Below are 20,050 nucleotides of genomic sequence, written 5' to 3' on the forward strand. Positions count from 1 at the left end.
TCTTGACATGTAACATTTAATTTTCTTTAAAATGGAAAACTAAAAATATCTTTGCAGTGAAAGTACTCCTTCTAGTTTGAAATTTGATAAATTCAATTTTAACTAATTCTTGAATATTTGTATTAATGAAAGAGAACACTAATGGGCATAACTTGTGAAGAGTGATCAACAAGCAAAAATTAATGTATTTTTATGCACACATGCATTGTGTAATTATTTTTGAGTTAAATGTATCTTCCCAATTATGTATTAGTTGTCATGTTATAATTACATTTTTATCTTTTTTGATTGGACAGGTCACTTTTTAATTGTTTGTGTTGACCGTAGTATCACCTTGATTGAAATATTGTTTTGGATAATTCACAAAGTAGATAGTTCCCATGGATGAGAGAGCTGTGTATGGGAGAAAAAAAATCAACCAGTATTGCTATAGTTATATATTGACCATATTCCATAATAACTTGGCAGATAAAAGGAAAAAACTGAAGAACTCACTTTCTGTATAAATATAAATCAATTTGATATAATAATAAAGATAATTTTTTCTTCAATTTTATAATGATTTTATAACTTAATTTCTTCTTAAATTTCAGATTGCATCATTATTTGCAGTATATGTCGTGGGGTATATTGATATATGTAAATTACGGAAGATCATTTATATACACATGGTATGGCTTTTTAATTGTTTTTTATTTAGTTTGTCCTTAAACTGATTAATATTTAATTTATTCATGGTTGAAATTATTTGTGACATGACTTCATAATAAAAACAAGTGTCATTCAAACACTATGATGGAATCAACAGAATAGGCCACCCAAAAAATTTTAATTTGGGTGATAAAGCATGTATTATTTACTTGGGGTTGTACCCAACTTATGTATTATAAGTAAAAGAAAGAATTCATGAAAGAGGAACATGGATTGGTATTTTACCTAGGAACTATCTGTTAAAGTGAAGTGGAATGTTCATCCACTGAGCACCAGCTGTTCAGCAGATGGGATGGGACACACCAGTGACTAGAAAAACTGTGGCGACCCCAGCATTCCTGTTCTTTATTTTCTAGTAGAGCAGGGGAAGGAAGGAAGACAGAGGATAAGTGAGGAACATAGTAAATGGGTAAGGGAGGTAGTATGTTAGAAGGTGATAAGGATTATAGAAGAAAAGAACAGTGAGAGTAAACCACATCAGGAGCTCCTACACTGATGGGTGGGACCGAGGTATCAGATGAGGCAGGCAGGGTGGGTCTTCCCAAGGAGGAGGAGTGGAGCAAAGATCGGAAAGAGGAGAGAGAGTTGGCCAGCAAGATATCAAAGAAAACAGTGTTCCAGGTTGGTGGAACAGCTAGGGCAAGTCCTTATGTTAATCCTTTAAAAACATTTGTCTTCTCTCTGTTGTTAACTTTTATAATTTTTGATGCTTTCCTTTTCTGTTTTTATCATATGCTGTTATTTTTAGTCTCTAATGAGTGATAAAATGACATATATAATGTGTAGGGAAATTATGAACACAGTTATAAAATAGCCACAAGCCTCCACATGAAAACTAGAACCTTATTACTTTGAAGTCCTGTGTGCCCTGAACTCAAAGAGGTGACTATTACCCCGACTTTTATTTTTTCTGAGATAGAGTCTTACTATGTCACCCAAGGTAGAGTGCTGTGGTGTCACAGCTCACAGCAACCTCAAACTCTTGGGATTAAGCGATTCTCTTGCCTCAGCCTCCCAAGTAGTGGGACTACAGGCGCCCGCCACAACGCCTGGCTATTTTTTGGTTGCAGTTGTCATTGTCCTTTATCAAGCCCAGGCTGGGCTCTAACCCACCAGCCTCTGTGTATGTAAACTACTCAGTAAACTACGGGCGTCAAACCCCATTACTCTGACTTTTTGAAGTAGTAATTAATTTGCTTTTCTTTATAACTTTGCCATATGTGTATTTGTAAATAGCATATTTCTATTAAATATTCACATTATTTTAAATAGTATCCTTTTATGAGGCTTAAGTTTTCACCCAGGTTTCTGAGATTTTTAAGTTTTATAGAGTTCAGATATTTTCACTGTTTTATATTTTCCATTATATAAATAAAGCTCAATTTTTTCATTTGTTATTGAAAGACATTTAGATTCTTTTCCTCTCCCCAGCCTCTTTTTTCAGTTGTAAGTAGTGCAGTGTGTAGTGCTGTACATTCTTAGACGTATCTCCTAGGGCATGTATATTAACACATTAACTGCCACGTGAGTGCTATTTTACTTAACGCTAGTTTTGAGTCTGGAGCCAGCTTCTCAAAGCATATATAACAGGTCTCTTGAACTACTAAAACACTGTGGCCCCAAAGAAAGCAATTTTTTTTTCCTAATATGGGAGTCCATGTGTGAAGAAGTTCTCTAGGATATTTACCTAGCATTAAGTAGACTTGTGGGGTGGTTCATTATACACAGGTTCAACTTTACAAATTATTTTGCCTAAATGATTGGACTACTTCAAACTACAATATATAATAAATGGCTCATGTTTTTCTACATTCTATTTTATTTTATCAGTCTGGTAAGTATAAAATGGCATCTTATGACTAATTGACATCTCCTCTGTTTCTTAACAAAGCTAAGCATCTTTTGGTTTGTTTATAGGCCCTTCGTGGGTTTTATGTATTTGTGTGACATTCCTATTCAGATCTTTTACCAATTTTTGCTATGTCTAAGAGAAAATGACGTATAGTTTTTTTCAGTGCAATATAATCCATTATTTTCATTATTTATGTTGATGCTTGAATTATTCCAGATATGTTTAACTATTCAAGCTTCTTTTCTATCCTTCTAATGTATCATCCTTACCATGCTTTGAGTACTTTGTAATAAATGTTAAATTTCATGAAATGCTTTTCTGAATCTGTTTAAGTGATTTGTGTATTTTCTTCTCTTTAATCTGTTACTCTGGTGAATTGACATAAATTGATTTTCTAGCATTAAAAATCTTGCTTTTCTCGGGTAAACACAAGTTTTACATATTGCTGGATTCAGTTTGTTATTATTTTATAAGGATTTTTACATCTCTGTTTATGAATGAGTTAGACAGTAATCTTTTTTATGCTTGGCTTACTTTTTATTTAAACTGTTTAATATAGTTTTTTATTTTATAGTACAAGTCAGATTAAAATGTAAAGGATTCAGAGTTGGCCAGTCATACTGTCTCCTTTGACTCAGAGTTGTGATTTTGAAAGTACTGAAATAACACAGGTATCGTTTGTAGTAGAATCAATATTGGGTAAATGACACATACTTTATGAAGAGACTTACTGACTATTCTCTGTCTTCTGTTACCACTTCACAAATCCTAAATCTTTATAGTTACGCAAAGAATAAATAGAATGTTTTCAGAAGGACTTTTTCCTTTTTTTATTGTTGTAAAATACACATGAAATAAAATTTCCCACGTTAAACATTTTTAAGTGTACAGTTCAGTGTTATTAAGTACATTCATGTTTTTTTTTTTTTTTTTGCAACCATTATCATAGCTATCTATAGAACCGTTCTTATTTTATAAAACTGCAACTCTCTATACCCATTAAATAATAACTCCTGGCTGGGCACTGTGGCTCACACCTGTAATCAAACACTCTGGGAGCCCAAGGTGGGCGGATTGCTTGAGCTTAGGAGTTTGAGACCAGAATGAGTGAGAGTGAGACCCCATTTCTAAAAATAGCTGGGCGTTGTGGCAGGTGCCTGTAATCCCAGCAACTCCACAGGCTGAGGCAAGAGGATCACTTGAACCCAGGAATTTGAGGTTGCTGTGATTTATGATGCCATGTGCCCTCTACTAAGGGTAACATAGTGAGACTTTGTCTCAAAAAAAACCCCCAAAAAAACAAAAACAGGTGTGGTGGCTCACACCTGTAATCATAGCTTTCTGGGAGGCTGAGGTGGGTGGATTGCCCTGAGCTCACAAGTTTGAGAGCAGCCTGAGCCAGAGCGAGACCCCATCTCTAAAAATAGCTTCGTGTTATGCTGGGCACCTGTAGTCCCCACTACTGGGGAATCTGAGGCAAGAGAATTGATTGAGTCCAAGAGTTGGAGGTTGCTGTGAGCTATGACACCACGGGCACTTTGCTGAGGGCAACAGAGCAAGAGTCTGTCTCAAAAAAAAAAGAGAGAGAAAGAAAAGAAAAAAGAAATAATAATAACTCTTTATTCTCCCATCTTCTCAGCCCCTGGAAACCACCATTCTACTTTCTGTCTTTATAATTTTGACTACCTTATATGTGTGTGTGTGTGATATATATATCATGTAAGTGAAATCATACAGTATTTGCCTCTTTGTGATTGGCTTATTTCACTTAGCAAAATTTCCTTCCAAGTTTCTTCCATGTCGAAGCATATGTCAGAATTTCCTTCCTTTGTAAGGCTGAATAATATTCCATTGTGTGCATATATTTATATGCTACATTTTCTTTCCATTCATCTATCTGTGGATACGTGGGTTGCTTCCATCAATACGGATATACCAATAACTCTTTGAGGCCTTGCTTTCAGGTCTTTGGGATATATGCCCAAAAGTGGAAGTGCTGGATTGATCTTATGGTAAATCTATTTTTTTTTTTTTTTTGAGGAACTGCCAAACTGTTTCCACAGCAGCTATACTATTTTACATTCCTACCAACAGTGTACCAGGGTTCCAATTTCTCATTCTAATCACCAACATTTATTTTCTGCTTTTGTGATTATAGCATCTTAGTGTGTATGAAGTGGTATCTTATCGTGGTTTTAGTTATTTTCTTTTAATTAAGAAAATGTTATTTTTTACAGCAGTTTTAAGTTGATAGCAAAGTTGATCAGAAAGTACAGAGAGTCCCCCCGATTACCAGTGACCCTACTCATGTACAACTTCTCCCACTGTTGACATCCCACACCAGAATGGTCCATTTATTACATTTGATAAACTTACATTGACATACCATAATCACCTAAGGTCCACAGTTTATGTTAGGGTTCAATCTTGGTATTGTTCATTTTGTGGGTTTTCATGTAGTGTCACATAGATAACTTTCCCTGCCCTAAAATCCTCTGTGCTTTGCTTATTCATCCTTCCCCTTCGCCACCACCCCTCTAAACACTAACCTTTTTACTGCCTCTATAGTTTTTGCCTTTTCAGAGTGTCATGTATTTGGAATTGAACAGTATGTAGCCTTTTTGGATTGTATTCCTTTAGTTAGTAAAATGCAGTTAAGTTAAGTTTCCTCCAAATCTTTACGTGGCTACATAGCTCATTTTTTGTATAGTGCTGAGTAACATTTTGGTTATGTGGATGTGCCATTGTTCATTCATTCACCTACTGAATGGATATTGGTTAATTCCAAGTTTGGGCAATTGTGAATAAAGCTGCTCAAGAAAAATTATAAAAATAATAGCCAGGTGTGGTGGCATGTACCTATAGTCCCAACTACTCAGGAGGATGACTTAAGACCAAGGGGTTTTTTTTTTTTTGGAGAGATGGAATCTCACTTTATCACCCTCGGCAGAGTGCTGTGGCATCACTGCTCACAGCAACCTCCAACTCCTGGGCTTAGGCAATTCTCTTGGCTCAGCCTCCCCCGTAGCTGGGACCACAGGCGCCCGCCACAACACCGGGCTATTTTTTTTTGTTGCAGTTTGGCTGGGACCGGGCCTGAACCCATCACCTTCCGTATATGGGGCTGGCGCCCTACCCACTGAGTCACAGGTGCCGCCCCAAGACCAAGGATTTTATATGGATATAGTTTTCAGTTCATGTGGGTAAGTGAAGGAAAATGTTTGGTAGTCTGGTAAGAGTATGATTAGTTTTTAGGATATTGCCAAACTGTGTTGCAAAGTGTACTATTTTGCATTTTTACTAGCAAAAAATGAGAGTTCTTGTTGTTCCCATGTCCTTGTCAGCATTTGGTGGTGTTAGTTTACAGATTTTGTCCATTCTAACATGTGGGGTGATATCTCATGGTTTTAATTTGGTTGAACATCTTTTCATATGCTTATTTACCATCTGTGTGTCTTCTTAGATGAGGTGTTTATGAAGGTCTTTTGCCCACTTTTTCAATGAGGTGTTCATTTTCTTATTGTTGGGTTTTAAGAATTCTTTGTACATTTTGGATAATAAGCATTTATAAGGTATCTTTTACAAATCTACTTCAGTCTGTGGCTGGCCTTCTTCTCTTCACATTGTCCTTTGCAGAGCAGAAATTTTTGATTTTAATTTTAAGTCCACCTTAATCAATTGTTTCTTTCATGGATCTTACCTTTTAGGGGGTTTGTATTTTTATGAGTGCCTTTTTATCTACAGTCTGTTTTGAGTTAATTTTTGTGATAAGTCTATGTCTAGATTTATTTTTTTAATATGTGGTACCATTCTTCCAAAAGTATTTGTTAAAAAGACTATCATTGAAGCTGGGTGCGGTGGCTCACACCTGTAATCTTAGCACTCTGCAAGGCCGAGGCAAGTATGATTGTCTGAGCTCAGGAGTTCGAGACCAGCCTGAGCAAGAGCGAGACCCCATCTCTACTAAAAATAGAAAAAAACTAGCCAGGTGTAGTGGTGCTCGCCTGAAGCCCCAGCTACCCGGGAGGCTGAGGCTAGAGGATCACTGGAACCTGGGAATCTGAGGTTGCTGTGAGCTGTGATGCCATGGCAGTCTACCCAGAGTGACAGGGTAAGACTGTCTAAAAACAAGAAAAGACTGTCTTTATTGTATTGCCTGTGCTCCCTCCTTTATCACAGATCAGGTAACTGTATTTATGTGGGTTGATTTCTGGGCTCTTCATTTTCTTCCTTTAATCTATGTGTGCATTTTTTTCACCTGTATCTCTCTATTTTTATTGCTGTAGCTTTATGGTAACTCAAGAAATAGAATGGTGTTAGGCCTCTGACCTTGTTCTTCTTTAATACTGAGTTAGCTATACTGAGTCTTTTATATCTCCTTATGAACTTTAGAATCAGTTTGTCAATGTCCACAAAATAACTTGCCGAGATAATGATTGGCATTTGCTCAATCTATAGATTAAGTGGGGAAAAACTGACATCTTGATAATATTGAGTCTTTCTATAATATACATGAAATAACTCTTTGTTTATTTAGTTCTTCTTTGATTATTTTCATTCAAGTTTTATAGTTTTCCTTATACATATAGATCTTGCACATATTTTGTTAAGTTTGTACTAAGTATTTCATTCTAGGAATGCAAGAATATTTTGACATTAGAAATTCTTATAATTGGTCACATTGAGTTTTTTTTTTTTTGAGACAGAGTCTCAAACTGTCACCTTTGTAGAGTGCTGTGGCATCATAGTCACAGCAGCTTTCAACTCTTGGGCTCAAGCCCTATCCTCTTGCCTCAGTTTTTCCGTTATTAGTAGAGACAGGTCCTGGCTCTTGCCCAGGGACATCTTGAACTTGTGAATTCAAGCAATGCACCTGCCTCAGCCTCCCAGAGTGCTAGGATTATAGGCATGAGCCACCGCGCATGGCCCACATTGAGAAATTTAAATCCCAGTCACGGTGTCTCATGCTCGTGGTCCCTGTGCTTTGAGGGAGACAGAGGCAGAAGAACTGCTTGAGGCCAGGAGTTAGAGACCAGCCTGGGCAACATTGTGAAACCCCCATCCTATAAGAAATTAGCCAGATGTGGTGGCATGGGCCTTTAGTCCCAGCCACTTGGAAGAATGAGGTGGGAACATGTCTTGAACCCAGGAGTTGAAGGCTACCGTGAGCTATGATCCTGCCACTGCACTCAAGCCTGGCCAACAGAGCCATACCCTGCCTTATAAAAAAAAAGAAAAAAAAAGAGAAAGATGAGCAATATGACCTTTTCCTTTGATGTTATAAAGGTACTTGATAAAAGTAAACTTCTATGTCTGATTTTTAAGACCTTAAATAAAAAATAGATGTGACAGAGAAAGATGACTCCCAATTTTGGAAGCCACTTGAAGTCCACCTGGATACTAGGCTTCACACAAGGAAGAATTCAGGAGCCAGCTGACCATATGAAGTGAAAGTAAGATTTATACTCAAAGTGCAGAAAGTCTGCTCCTCAGACAGGTCAGAGGCTAGTTCTCTCTGCAGAAGACAGCTGGCCCCATGGTTTCTTTTGCCTTTCTCTTTAAGCAACAGCTTAGTTATAGGCTAAACAAGGAACGAATATTCATGTTATTTCTTGGGAAGGGGTGGCATTTTTTTTTGGAATTAGGGTGATGCCCTCTTTTTAACTACATACGGTCAAATAGGAAGTGTCATGAGGTCAGGTGCATAATGGGAGTGGGAGGTTTTCTCAGAAACTTTTATTGTAATGAGGTGTGTAATAAAGCTGTAGGGTCAAGAGGTGGTCAGGGTCTCCACCATCTTGGCTCTAACCGGTTGGAACTTGCCCTGCCTCCATCTGTTTTGATCAGGTTAGTTTGAAACTTTGAAACTTCCTGACTAAATTAACCAATGCTTGAGCAATTAATTAACGTCCAAAGCAGTGGCCACAGCAATATCTGCCAGTTCCCTATCTCAGATGGCTGCTTGGCTATTTCCTTTAAATTTTAAATATTAAACATACTTCAAACCAAAAGCTAAGATCACACAAAATGTTAAGCAGTTGAACTATTCCTGTTAATGCCAAAAGCATGACAAATATGCCTACTGCTACTCTGATTACTTAATATTGTTACAGAAATGTTAACTGAAACAGTTTTCTAAAAACTAAGAGTTTTAAAAATAGGAAAGGAAGATGTCGTTATTTGCAGGTGATTTGATTTTGAATAGCTGGAAACTCCTAGTTAATAAACTACTACTAGAAACAAAGCTGTATTTATTGATGGTTATTTAATATAATGTTTCTAAATACAAGTAATAATCAGAAAATATGAAAAAAGATTATTGATACAATAGCAATAGATATAATATACATTAAAATAACCTTAAATATGCAGGATCTTTAGGAAGAAAACTTTATACTGACTAATGTATGCAAAAGAAGACCTAAAGAAATGGAAAAGCAGTATGTATTGCTTTTGGATATAAAGATATAATATCAGACCGGTAGAACTTTCAGTAATGTACATTATTGAATAAAGCTTTTAACTGATCTTAAACTTATTATAAAATTCACATGGAAATTGATATATATGGATCAAAACAATTTCTAGAAGAAAATATAGTTTATTTTCATTTTAAAACCTTTTCATTTTAATTAGTCCTAAAGACCTAAAGGATCTGAATGATAAATTTAGTAATATAGAGATTTAGAAGATAAACATAATAAAAAATACCACTAAGGTAAAAAATGAACTGGGAAAAATATTTACAAATATGTTTGCTTGATGAAGTTCTATGTTCTGTAATACATAAAGAGAGCTCTTAAGTAATCAAAACCCAATAGAGAAAGGGACATAGGAATCCATAATTCCTGTGCAAACACAAAATAACAAAAAATAGTAAATAACAAAATACACTGTGTTTCATTTACTATTAAAAGAATGAAAAGGGAAACAATGAGGTAAATTTTTTTCCTATTAAATTGTTGCATGTTTAAAGGATTGATACACAGTGTTGGCAGAATGTGCATCAGCAGGAGCTCTATGCCCTCTTGGTGGGAGAGTAATTTATATAATCTTTTTGCAGGTCAATTTGTCATTATTTTTTCTGATTGTAAAATTCGTAAGTCCTTGATCCATCAATTCTGATTCTTGTAATTTATCCATAAAAGTATTGATATGTACATAAGATATGCAATAAGGATATTTATCATAGCAGTGTTTGTAATAAGAAAAACAAAATGGAAGTGGAAAGCACTTAATTGTTCAGCCGGACTCTGAGGACATATTAAAAAATTACGGTGTATCTTTAGAATGGAATACTTTTTTCAGTTCTTAACAGAATAATTCAGATTTGGGTTGATGTGAGAAAGTGAAATACATTGAGAAGCAAAAAATAATTGATTTTATAGGATAATTTTCCATTTAAAAATTATAAACTGAAGTGACCATCAGTTTATTTAATTTTGAACAAAGAACATTATTTAAACATTAATTTTTAATTAAACTTGTTAATATGTTGTTTAGGATATTGCATCCTCATTTATAAGTGACATATGTTTGTAATTTCCCCTTTGTGATAATATATTTTCTTCAATTTTAATATCAGGTGTACCCAGATCAAGTAGAATGATTTGAAGTATTTCTTCTTTTTCTATTGTCTACAAGATTTGGCATGATCTGTTTTTTGAAATTATCTGTTACTTTTATTTATAAATATTAGTTGTCTATTTTTTTGAGACTTAAAAAAACAAAAATAATAAGAAGTTAACTGATGACTCCATACTGAAACTCAGAGTCAAAGCATTCTATGATAGACATACTCTTATTTGACAATGTGAATTTTACTTTCTTTACATTATTATTACTATTATTGCTTAATATTTTGATGTAGCAATTGTCTGATGCCTTTTCTGAATGTATTTATGTTCGGTCCCTTCTTACAAGGTTTTTGTTTCTAGTCCTTATTTTAAACATTGTTATTGTTATTAAAATTTAAGCCTTTTTAATTTTGTGAAGGCAAAACAATGGAAACCTAATAAACACATGTGTATGTAAAAATAAAAATATATATATATATAAACTGGAGTTCGTACATTTTGATTTCTGAAAGAATGTACAGGAAACTTGGTAATGGTTATCTGTGGGTTTGAAGTGTGGATGGAGATTGGACTATTTTCATTGTGTGTTCCCTTTTCAAAGGTTTCAATTTTGTTTATCATGAGCATGTGCAATTTTCACCGTAAAAACCAATGTTTTTTTGTTTTATTTGTATTAATTGTATTTTTTTCTTGGATTTTTCCAGATTTCTCTTGCACTTTGTTTTGTTTTGATGTTTGGGAACTCAATGTTATTAACTTCTTATTATGCTTCCTCATTGGTAATTATTTGGGTAAGTGTTTTCTCAGCATGGCTATTTTGAAAGTAATTGTTTATCAGTTTATCACTGGCTTGGGGTTAAGGAGGAGTTTGTACAGGAACCATCTCAGGCGTCTTCCTGAATACATCTTCTGTGGTAGAGTGTTCAAGGACTCACTTCTGAAAGAGGAGGCAAGCATAATGCCTAGTATCAGAAAGCGTATCAGCACTTTGCCTCCCGCCCTTAATCTGCCCTTTATCTTTTTTCAGCTTTTCTGTCACCTAAGTTTTGGTCCCACGTTAATTTCAGAAAAATTTCTGTGCTTTTCTTCTCTGTTTCTCTTTGCTGTTTTATCCTACTCCTGTTCTACCTTTGTAACCCCCTTTCCTCCCACTGCCGTCTCTCAGTAGCCTCCCCTCTTTGTTCTTCCGTGATCAACAGATCTGAGACCGTGGTTACTTAGTGTTCTTTTTTGTCCCTTATTTATTTGTAAGGAATATTCGAGTGGTTTAAGTCAGATGATGATTAAGAGGAATAACTTCAGCTTGTGGAGAGACGGTCTTATATCTTATAGAGTAAGAACAAATGGTGAAAGGTCAAAGTTTTACAAAGAGGTGGCCCACACATAAAGAATATTTTGTAAAATTTTATAATGAATATTTTGTAAATAAAAATACATTTAGCTACAAATTCCCATTTTGCTTATGTATGGTGACTTCAGGGGTGACTTTGGGGACACCCTGTACAAAAGTGTTGTTAAATTTAAAGACTCCAGAGGTGGTTATGGCTTTTCTAATGGATGTCACCAGTAGTTAGTTTGCCAACCTAAGTTACTCCTTACTTTCAAACTGCATGTGCAGTAGTCCAGGCTGATTTCTTGAAGGTGAACGCTTACTGCACTGTTTGAATTGGGATATATTCTACTTCTTAAGTAATTATTTAGGTTACTCAAATCACGTTGGCTTTCTTGATTTCTAGAACTCATTGACAAATTTGAAAACTCGTATTTCTTTGTTTCATTTTATAAGTAATATTTATTTCAGAACTCATTTTTCCGGAAAATGCCTCTTCCCAGTCTGGGTCACCACCCTTTTCTGGTTTTGTCCCTCAAATATACTTAGTTACAGAAATTAGCAATTAGCATAAGACAGTGCTAATTTTCAACTACAGAAATCATTAACTGAGTTCCTCTACTTTGGGATTAATAATAGTTCTTAAAATCAGTATACTTTATAATTAGGAAATGTGACAGCGCACTCAATTCTGTACTTTACATGTATACTTTTTTGGCAAGTACTGCTAGTACCCAGGATAAACTATATGACTTTTGGTAATTGAAGGGAATATTGCATGTGAATAAGATCTAATCTAAGTACATTTTGTAAGAATTTTCTCTTCAGTTCAGTTGCACACCTGCAGTGTGTCAGGTACCCAGCTAGATGTTTGACACTGGGGTGTGCCTTGGTATGAATTAAGCATATTTATGCATATTTCATATATTTTGTTATATAAAAATAAGTGATGCCAACAGTTGTAGATTATGGAACATATTTATACATATTTAACTATAAACACATTTGCCTATATTTATAGTTTATCACTTTAAAACCTGCATCAAGTCACATTTTGTGTTCTCAGATATTCTAGAAATTTTGGAAAAGATTTAATTTGTGTTTGAAATAAATGTGTTAATCTCTAACCCTATTTTTGCCATGTTCAAAGAAGATTTAGTTTCCTAGAAGTAAAACAGTTTGGGAATCTATGAACCTGGAAAGACTTAAGATTTGATAGAGGACAAGTACTTAGTTGATTCATTAAAATGTCATTTGTTCTTTATTGTAAGTTAGCAATTTTTATCCTCTGTGTGAGTGCTATCTAAAATTCTGAAATTGTTATATACCTCTTGGTTCTTATGTAAATCAAATATGTAAAATTTGCCATAGAAATTTACATATGACAGTTCTTTCTTCAACTTTACAAACTCACTGACCTAATCTTTGGATTAAATAGGGCTATTTCTTGAAATCACTTATTACAGAAATTACCATGTGGTGAAGCTATGTGGAAAATTGTTGGTTTGCTCACTTTAGATACTTGAGAGTCTTATTATTTAGAATTTTTTAGTACTTGAATTTATATCTGTAAGCATTAACTGTATGTTTTTTTTTTTTTCCTACTTAGGGTATTGTGATGATGAAACCACATTTCCTGAAAATAAATGTATCTGAACTTAGTTTATGGGTAAGAATCAATCTATTTTTATGCATATGTTTTTCTTTCTCTAAAATATATTGTTGGTTTTATGCTTTACTTTTAAGGAAATGCAGAGGATTTAACAGTTTTATAACGTATTAGGAATCAATTGTAATGTGCCAAATTGCCCTTTTGTGAAGCAAGTTAGAATCAATCCTGGATATGTAGTTAATGAATTCCAGTTTTATTTATTGCCCATGTTTCTTTTAAGGAACAATGCACATATAAGAAACTATTTTTTTTCTTAAGAGAGTATGTATTAGATCATCTACTGCCTTCATATTAGAATTGAGTACATTGGATTCTTGCTTCTCCATTCTTGAGGTACTTTACTAAGAAGAATGTGTTCCAGCTCAATCAGAGGGGGAATTTAACTGCAATTGCTGTGTACATCGCCTATAAAATATATTAATTTTGATAAGATATGTATATATTTTTATTGTTATGTCCTCTTGATTTTGGAGTAGCACTCTTTATGTCAAGATGAGGTGCATTTTTTTGGCATTTGGTGTTGGAAATGTATTTATTGCATGTCTGATTAAAGCATTTATGTTCTTTTCTTTGTCTATGGAATATGCATCAAATTTATTTTTGTTTTTGGTTTTTTTAGGTTATACAAGGATGTTTTTGGTTATTTGGAACTGTCATACTCAAATATTTGACATCTAAAATCTTTGGCATTGCAGATGATGTAAGTATTGATTCAGGTAAAATTGTCATTTCTGTCATAGCCTATAACCCATGGAGAAAAAATGATACAGACTGCTATTTCTAACTTAGCAATAATTTAGTTGTAACTTTAGTATTTCTAGGAATATAGATGTTTTGAACAAGGGTATCAGCTCATAAATTCTTAATTTTGACTTAGGTCTAAGAAGAGGATGGCAAGGCTGACCACTCTTAAGCATTTCCACCTGCCCTTCTCTGTGAAGAACATTAGACACACTTCCCTGTCCTTTGGGATCTGTGTGGGCTATTTCTTAGATTATTCTTGATTTTCCGTCCTTCTGCTAATCAATGCTGCCCTTGGCATAGCCAGATGAGGTGTAACCTGTGGCTGAAGTATTTCTACGTTGCACATTTTACTTTAATTTGACTCAATCAGCAATGAATTCTGGTTCCTTTAGAAAAACTTCTATTATGCAAACAAATTGTTCTTTTAGCAAAGTGTAACATTTAAGTTTATTGGCTCTGGTGTTAGGCAGGCCTAGGTTCCAGTTCTATTTGCTACATTTTACCTGTGAGACCTCAGACAATTGACCTAAATGCAATCTAAAAAAAAAAAAAAAGAACTTGCTCAGTAGCATGGGGGCAGTTCTCAAAGAATATTCGCTACTGTTGTCATTATTATTGTTTATTTAAGTATTTTTGCTTATTGTCATGAATAGATGTTGAATTTTGTTGAATTTCATCACATGCCTTTCCTGCATCTATTCTAGTGATTAGTATTTCTGCTTTAATCTGTTAATATGGTTTATTATATTAATTGATGACATGTGGGCCTACACTTTTCTTTGTGTAAATATTTTTAATTACTAATTCAACGTCTTTGTTAGGTTTTCATTCAGATTTGGCAATTTGTGTTTTCTAGGAATTTGTCCATTTCATCTATGTTGTCTAATTTGTTGGCATAAAATAATAAAACTATTAATTTATTTTTCCTTAGATTTCTCTCAGAATATTAGCATTATTTTCTTTTTCATTCCTTGATTTTTATAACTTGTGTCTTCTCTTTTTTTCTCTCCATGGGCTGTCTTGCTTAAGATATCAATTTCTTTATATCTTTTGGTTTCATTGTTTTTCTGTATTGTTTTTTCTCTCATACTTCATTGATTTTTCACTCTGTCGTTTTTTATTTTCTTTCTTCTGCTGGTTTGAGGCTTAATTTGCTCTTTTCTTTTTTTAGTTCTTAAGGTGAAATCTTATTTTGAGACCTTTCTAATAATACAGATATTTGAAGCTATATTTCAATACTACTTTTTATGCATCTCATCAAGTTTTGTCATTGTTTCATTGTTAAGTGCAAAATAATTTACAAACTCCTGCGATTTTTTTTTTTTTTGACTCACAGGTTATTTAATGTATGGTATTTAATTTTTTAATATTTGGGTTTTTCTCAGATTTCTTTTTGTTAATTTCAAATTTGATTGTTGTGTTTGGAGAATATCCTTCAAGATTTTAAAATATATTGAAGACTTGTATGGGCTAGCATATTATCTTTCCTGGAGAGTATTCTATTCTATGTATGTTTAAAAAAAGTATTCTGTAGTTACTGAGTTGTATGGTCAATAATATCAGATCAAGTTTTGTTCATAATATTTTTCATTTCTTATATATCCTTATTGAATTTCAATCTGTTTGCTTTGTCAGTTATTGAGAGCAAGATTAAAATCTCCAATTGCTGGATTATGTATTTCTCTTTTAAGTTTTGTGAGTTTTTGCTTCATGTGTTTTGAGAGCTCTGATATTAGGTGCATATACATTCATTATTGTTACACATTCCTGATGAATTGACCCTTTTATCATTATGCAGTTTTTCCATCTTTTATCTCTTGTAACATTTCTTACCTTAAAATTTTTTTTGTTTCATGGTAATATAGTTAGTTACACCAGCACTGTGGTTACTATATGGATGGTACTTCTCTTTCCATGCATTCAAATCATTTTCCCTGATGCCAGCCAAGGACCAACCTTGCCAGCTTGTTTTTCAAAGGGCCTACCTACTACAGCATGTCCCAAAGGTTGCCATAAATACAAAAATTAACAAATCCGTATTATATATTTCTAATATTTTTATATTTATGTATTATCTATTTTATAAATGACCATCAGAGCTGTTGTCATAAAAAATCTGACAATTAAGTTGTAAATTTGGCCTGAAAGGAGTGTACATGCCTCATTGCTGAATATCACTATAGTCACCTGATGACTAAGGGGAGTACTTGGAAGGTGACCATAGTGATATTCAGGACTGAGATATGTAACATCTTTTATAGGATGAGTTCATGAGCTTAATTGTCCAACCTCATAATGAAGACAGCTCTGACGGCCATTCCAGGAAAGAGTTCCAAAATTGCTTTGAAGGGTGTACTAGGCATTTGCGTCAGTGCAGAGCTTTCCAATGGGAGTACTTCCAAAGTACATAGTGATATTCAGCAATGAAATATGTCCCACTTTTTTAGGATGAATTCGGAACATAATAGTCTGACCTCGTATATATGACAGGGTCATAGTATAGCTGTTAACATTTTTCTGAACATCAGGTTTACCCCATCTTTTCTTATCTGCCATGCCTTCTCAGGTCTTTTCTGAATTTGTATGTCACCTCCCAGTCAGCCATGGATTTGTGGAGAGCTTGGATTCTCTTGGATATCCTGTATACATGAGCACAGCTTACTAGTCCTCTAAGGATGTGAGAGCTTCTCTGTCCCCTTGATATTGTCTTATTTCTAGAATCTCCCTGTAAAATTTCTGGCTAGTCTGCCAGTTTTCTGTTCACTTCACCAGGATTGCAACCTTAGGCTGGCAGAGTTCTGAGTTTTCACCCTTCACTTTCTACTGAGTTTCCTTCTTTTAATGATAATACCTCTGAGTTATTTGCTCTCTATCTCAAATCAGGTCAGCCTCTTCCAGGAGCAAAGGTTCTGCTTTTCATAACCAGGCTGTGCTTGGTAGAACTATTTCAATGACCAAACTGGAGAAGGTGGTGATGCAGGTGGTTGGGAGAAACTGAGGCAAGAATGCCATAGAATCTGTTTTTACCTAGAGTTCATCAGTTTTTAATGAATAAATTCATCTCAATTCGTTCTTTCGCTTTGGTCAATTTCTATAGCCTGATAACAGTTTTTAACAATTCTGGCCAATTATAAATTTGAGGAAGGGAAGTTACTAACTTCTTCACTCTGCCATATCTGGAAGTTTCCACGTCATTTGATGAAGAGTGTTGGCCCAGGACATGCACCTACTCTTTCTATATATTGCTGAATTTTATTATTTTATTATTATTATATATAGTTATATATAATACCTATTGTTTTAAAGAATTTTTGCCTCTTTTTTGGTAATGATTTTGTCTGGTTTTTGTTTCAGGATAACATAGCCTCATAAAATCATGGGAAGTGTTCTATCTTCTGTTTCCAGAGAGAATTTGTATAGAATTGGTATTATTTCTTCCTTAAATGTTTGGTAGAATTAAAAATGAAACCCTCAGGGCGTGAAATTTTCTTTTTGGTTACCAAAACTTTCTTTACTAAAGTTTCTTTACCAAAACTTCAATTTCTTTAGGAAGTTCTCAAATTCATCTGGAGTGAGCTTGCTTTGGCAGTTTTATGTCTTCAGAGGAACTTCACCCGTCTTATGTATGCCATCAAATAAATCATGCTTTTTAACAATTATTGTTGAATTTAGTAAGATAAAATTATTACTGAGATGTTTCCATACGGACATATGTGGCAAATGGCCTTTTTGTTCCTTTATTGAATTTATTTGGGTTTAGAATCAATGTTAGCCACCTATAGTGAGTCATGTTTTGAGTAAGTTTTGTTTTGATTTGGGTTTTTTACTATTTTTCTTACTCTGTGGAACAAATTGTGAAAGAAAGGATATAGCAGTTTTTTGTAAGTTTAAGAATTCATCTTAGATGGTCAAAAGACCTTAGCTATCTAAGTCTAGGGCTTTTTAAGAAGGAAGATAATTGATTTCTTCTTCAGATATTTTAATGCTCACTTTTCTGTTCAGGCTTCCTGTTCCTTTTTGTGCCAGTTTTGGTATTTTATAGTTTTCTAGAACTTCATCCATTTCACCTGTTTTTAAGTTTATTAGCAAATTACGCAGTTTACTCTTCTTATTTTGATCCTGTGTGTCCACAGTCATTTCTCCTCCTCCCAAGACTTTTTTTTTGGTTATCTGTTTGCATCTTTTATTTTTTTGATTAGTCTTACTAGAGGTTTGTTTATTGTGATATTTTCAAGTTTCACCTTTTTTTAGTCATCTTTGGTTTTGTTGTATTTTGTTAGCAGTTTGTTTATTCTAATGACTTTTATTCTTATCTCTTTAGGTTCTGTAGCTTTTTCCCACGCCCAAGGGAAAATGTTAGCTGTTTTGTTTCATCTCTCATTTTCTGATAAATAATTTTAATGATAAAATTTCTTACATGTACACATTTTTGCATATTTTATAAATCAGCTATTTGTGGTCTTTCTAATGCAAAGGTTTAGTTTTACATTGTTTAGTTTTTCAACCAAAAAGAATTTTAAAACATTCCTAGTTATTTTTTAGAGGAAAAAAATTTATATTTTATTAATTTTTTGAAATTTATTGTGACATAATACATGAACTTAAAAACTTTTTTTTATTATTTCAAAATATTATAGGGTAGGCATGTTATGCTTACATAATTTGCTTTTGTATAGTTTGAGTCAACGTTATAAGTGTGCTCGTAACTGAGATAGTGTGCATTGTACCCCTGAGGTGTGAACTTACCTATTCCCTCCTCTTTCCACCTATTTAACTTCCATTGAGTTTTACTCCATATGTGCACATAAGTGCTGATCAGTTAGTTCCAGTTTAGAATTGAGTACATGCAGTGTTTGTTTTTCCATTCTTCAGATACTTCACCTAGAAGAATGGTCTCCGCTTGCATCCAGGTTGTTACAAAAAATACTAGATTGAGGGAGGATACCCAGGAAGTAAAGTGTAAAGAACAAAGGTTTCACACCTCCAAGGTCTTCCCCATGGAAACCCAGCCCTTAAGAATTTGTAAAAAGCTGGGCGGTGCCTGTGGCTCAGTTAGTAAGGCGCCGGCCGGCCCCATATACCGAGGGTGGGGGGTTCAAACCCGGCCCCAGCCAAATTGCAACCAAAAAATAGCTGGGTGTTGTGGCGGGCGCCTGTAGTCCCAGCTACTCGGGAGGCTGAGGCAAGAGAATCGCTTAAGCCCAGGAGTTGGAGGTTGCTGTGAGCTGTGTGACGCCACGGCACTCTACCGAGGGCCATAAAATGAGACTCTGTCTCTACAAAAAAAAAAGAAAAAAAGAATTTGTAAAAAGCCATAAATTAGTTTCATAGTAGGGCTGAGTACATTGGATACTTTTTCTTCCATTCTTGAGATACTTTACTAGGAAGAATATGTTCCAGCTCCATCCATGATCGCATTAATGTACGCAGCTATGATTTAATAAAAAAAAAAAAAAGAATTTGTAAAAACTTAGCTTCCTAGGTACTTGAAACTAATGCTTGCTGCTTGTTTCCACTTCTGTAAACCCTACACATGATTTGACATGTCCAGTGAGAAATAATATGGTAATTCCTGTGTCTGTTTACTTGTGACTCCAATAAAAGGACAAGGACCAAGCTGATAGGGGAGCTCAGTCATTTTGTAATCTGCCATGACTCCGCCAGCTAAAATAAATTTCTTTCCTCTATAATCTTTGATGAGAGTTTATTGGTTTCAATTTGTCAGTTCTGCAACAATATCACTATTATTTTTTACAGCTCAGTAGTACTCCCTATTGATTTCTTAAACTTACCAGCATTTGTTACTGCTCTATCTCGGGTGTCTTTAGTGCTCAGGGAAACTGAGTGGATGGCTGGATGGATGAATTTGTACCCTGGGCTCCTAAAGAGTTGTTTTACATTTTATTAACGTCCTCATGTATTGATGGGTTCGTGGGTTGTTTTCACATCCTCGCAGTTGTAAATTGTGCTGCTATAAATGTTTGAGTGCAAGTATTTTTTCAATAAAATGTCTTTTTTTTCCTTTGGGTAAATACCTGTTAGTAAGATTGCTGGATCAAATGGTAGGTCTACTTTTAGTTCTTTGGGATATTGCCACATTCCTTTCCAGAGAGTTTGTGCTAGTTTGCAGTCCTGCCAACAGTGTATAGGAGTTCCTTTCTCTC

At 34.4% G+C, this 20,050-nt stretch overlaps 1 protein-coding gene across 2 annotated transcripts in view; it reads left to right on the forward strand.

Moving 5' to 3' along the window:
• The window catches only part of DPY19L1 (dpy-19 like C-mannosyltransferase 1), a 128,916-nt gene that overhangs the window by 88,259 nt on the left and 20,607 nt on the right, over positions 1–20,050 (forward strand). For both annotated transcript variants that reach the window (XM_053609457.1, XM_053609458.1), the window contains exons 10-13: positions 594–671; positions 10,845–10,931; positions 13,080–13,139; positions 13,762–13,842. In XM_053609457.1, coding sequence (XP_053465432.1) covers positions 594–671; positions 10,845–10,931; positions 13,080–13,139; positions 13,762–13,842 — 306 coding nt within the window. The remainder of the gene's footprint in view (positions 1–593; positions 672–10,844; positions 10,932–13,079; positions 13,140–13,761; positions 13,843–20,050) is intronic.

This window comes from Nycticebus coucang, chromosome 11 (genome assembly GCF_027406575.1).
Source record: "Nycticebus coucang isolate mNycCou1 chromosome 11, mNycCou1.pri, whole genome shotgun sequence".
NCBI classification, from domain to species: Eukaryota; Metazoa; Chordata; class Mammalia; order Primates; family Lorisidae; genus Nycticebus; species Nycticebus coucang.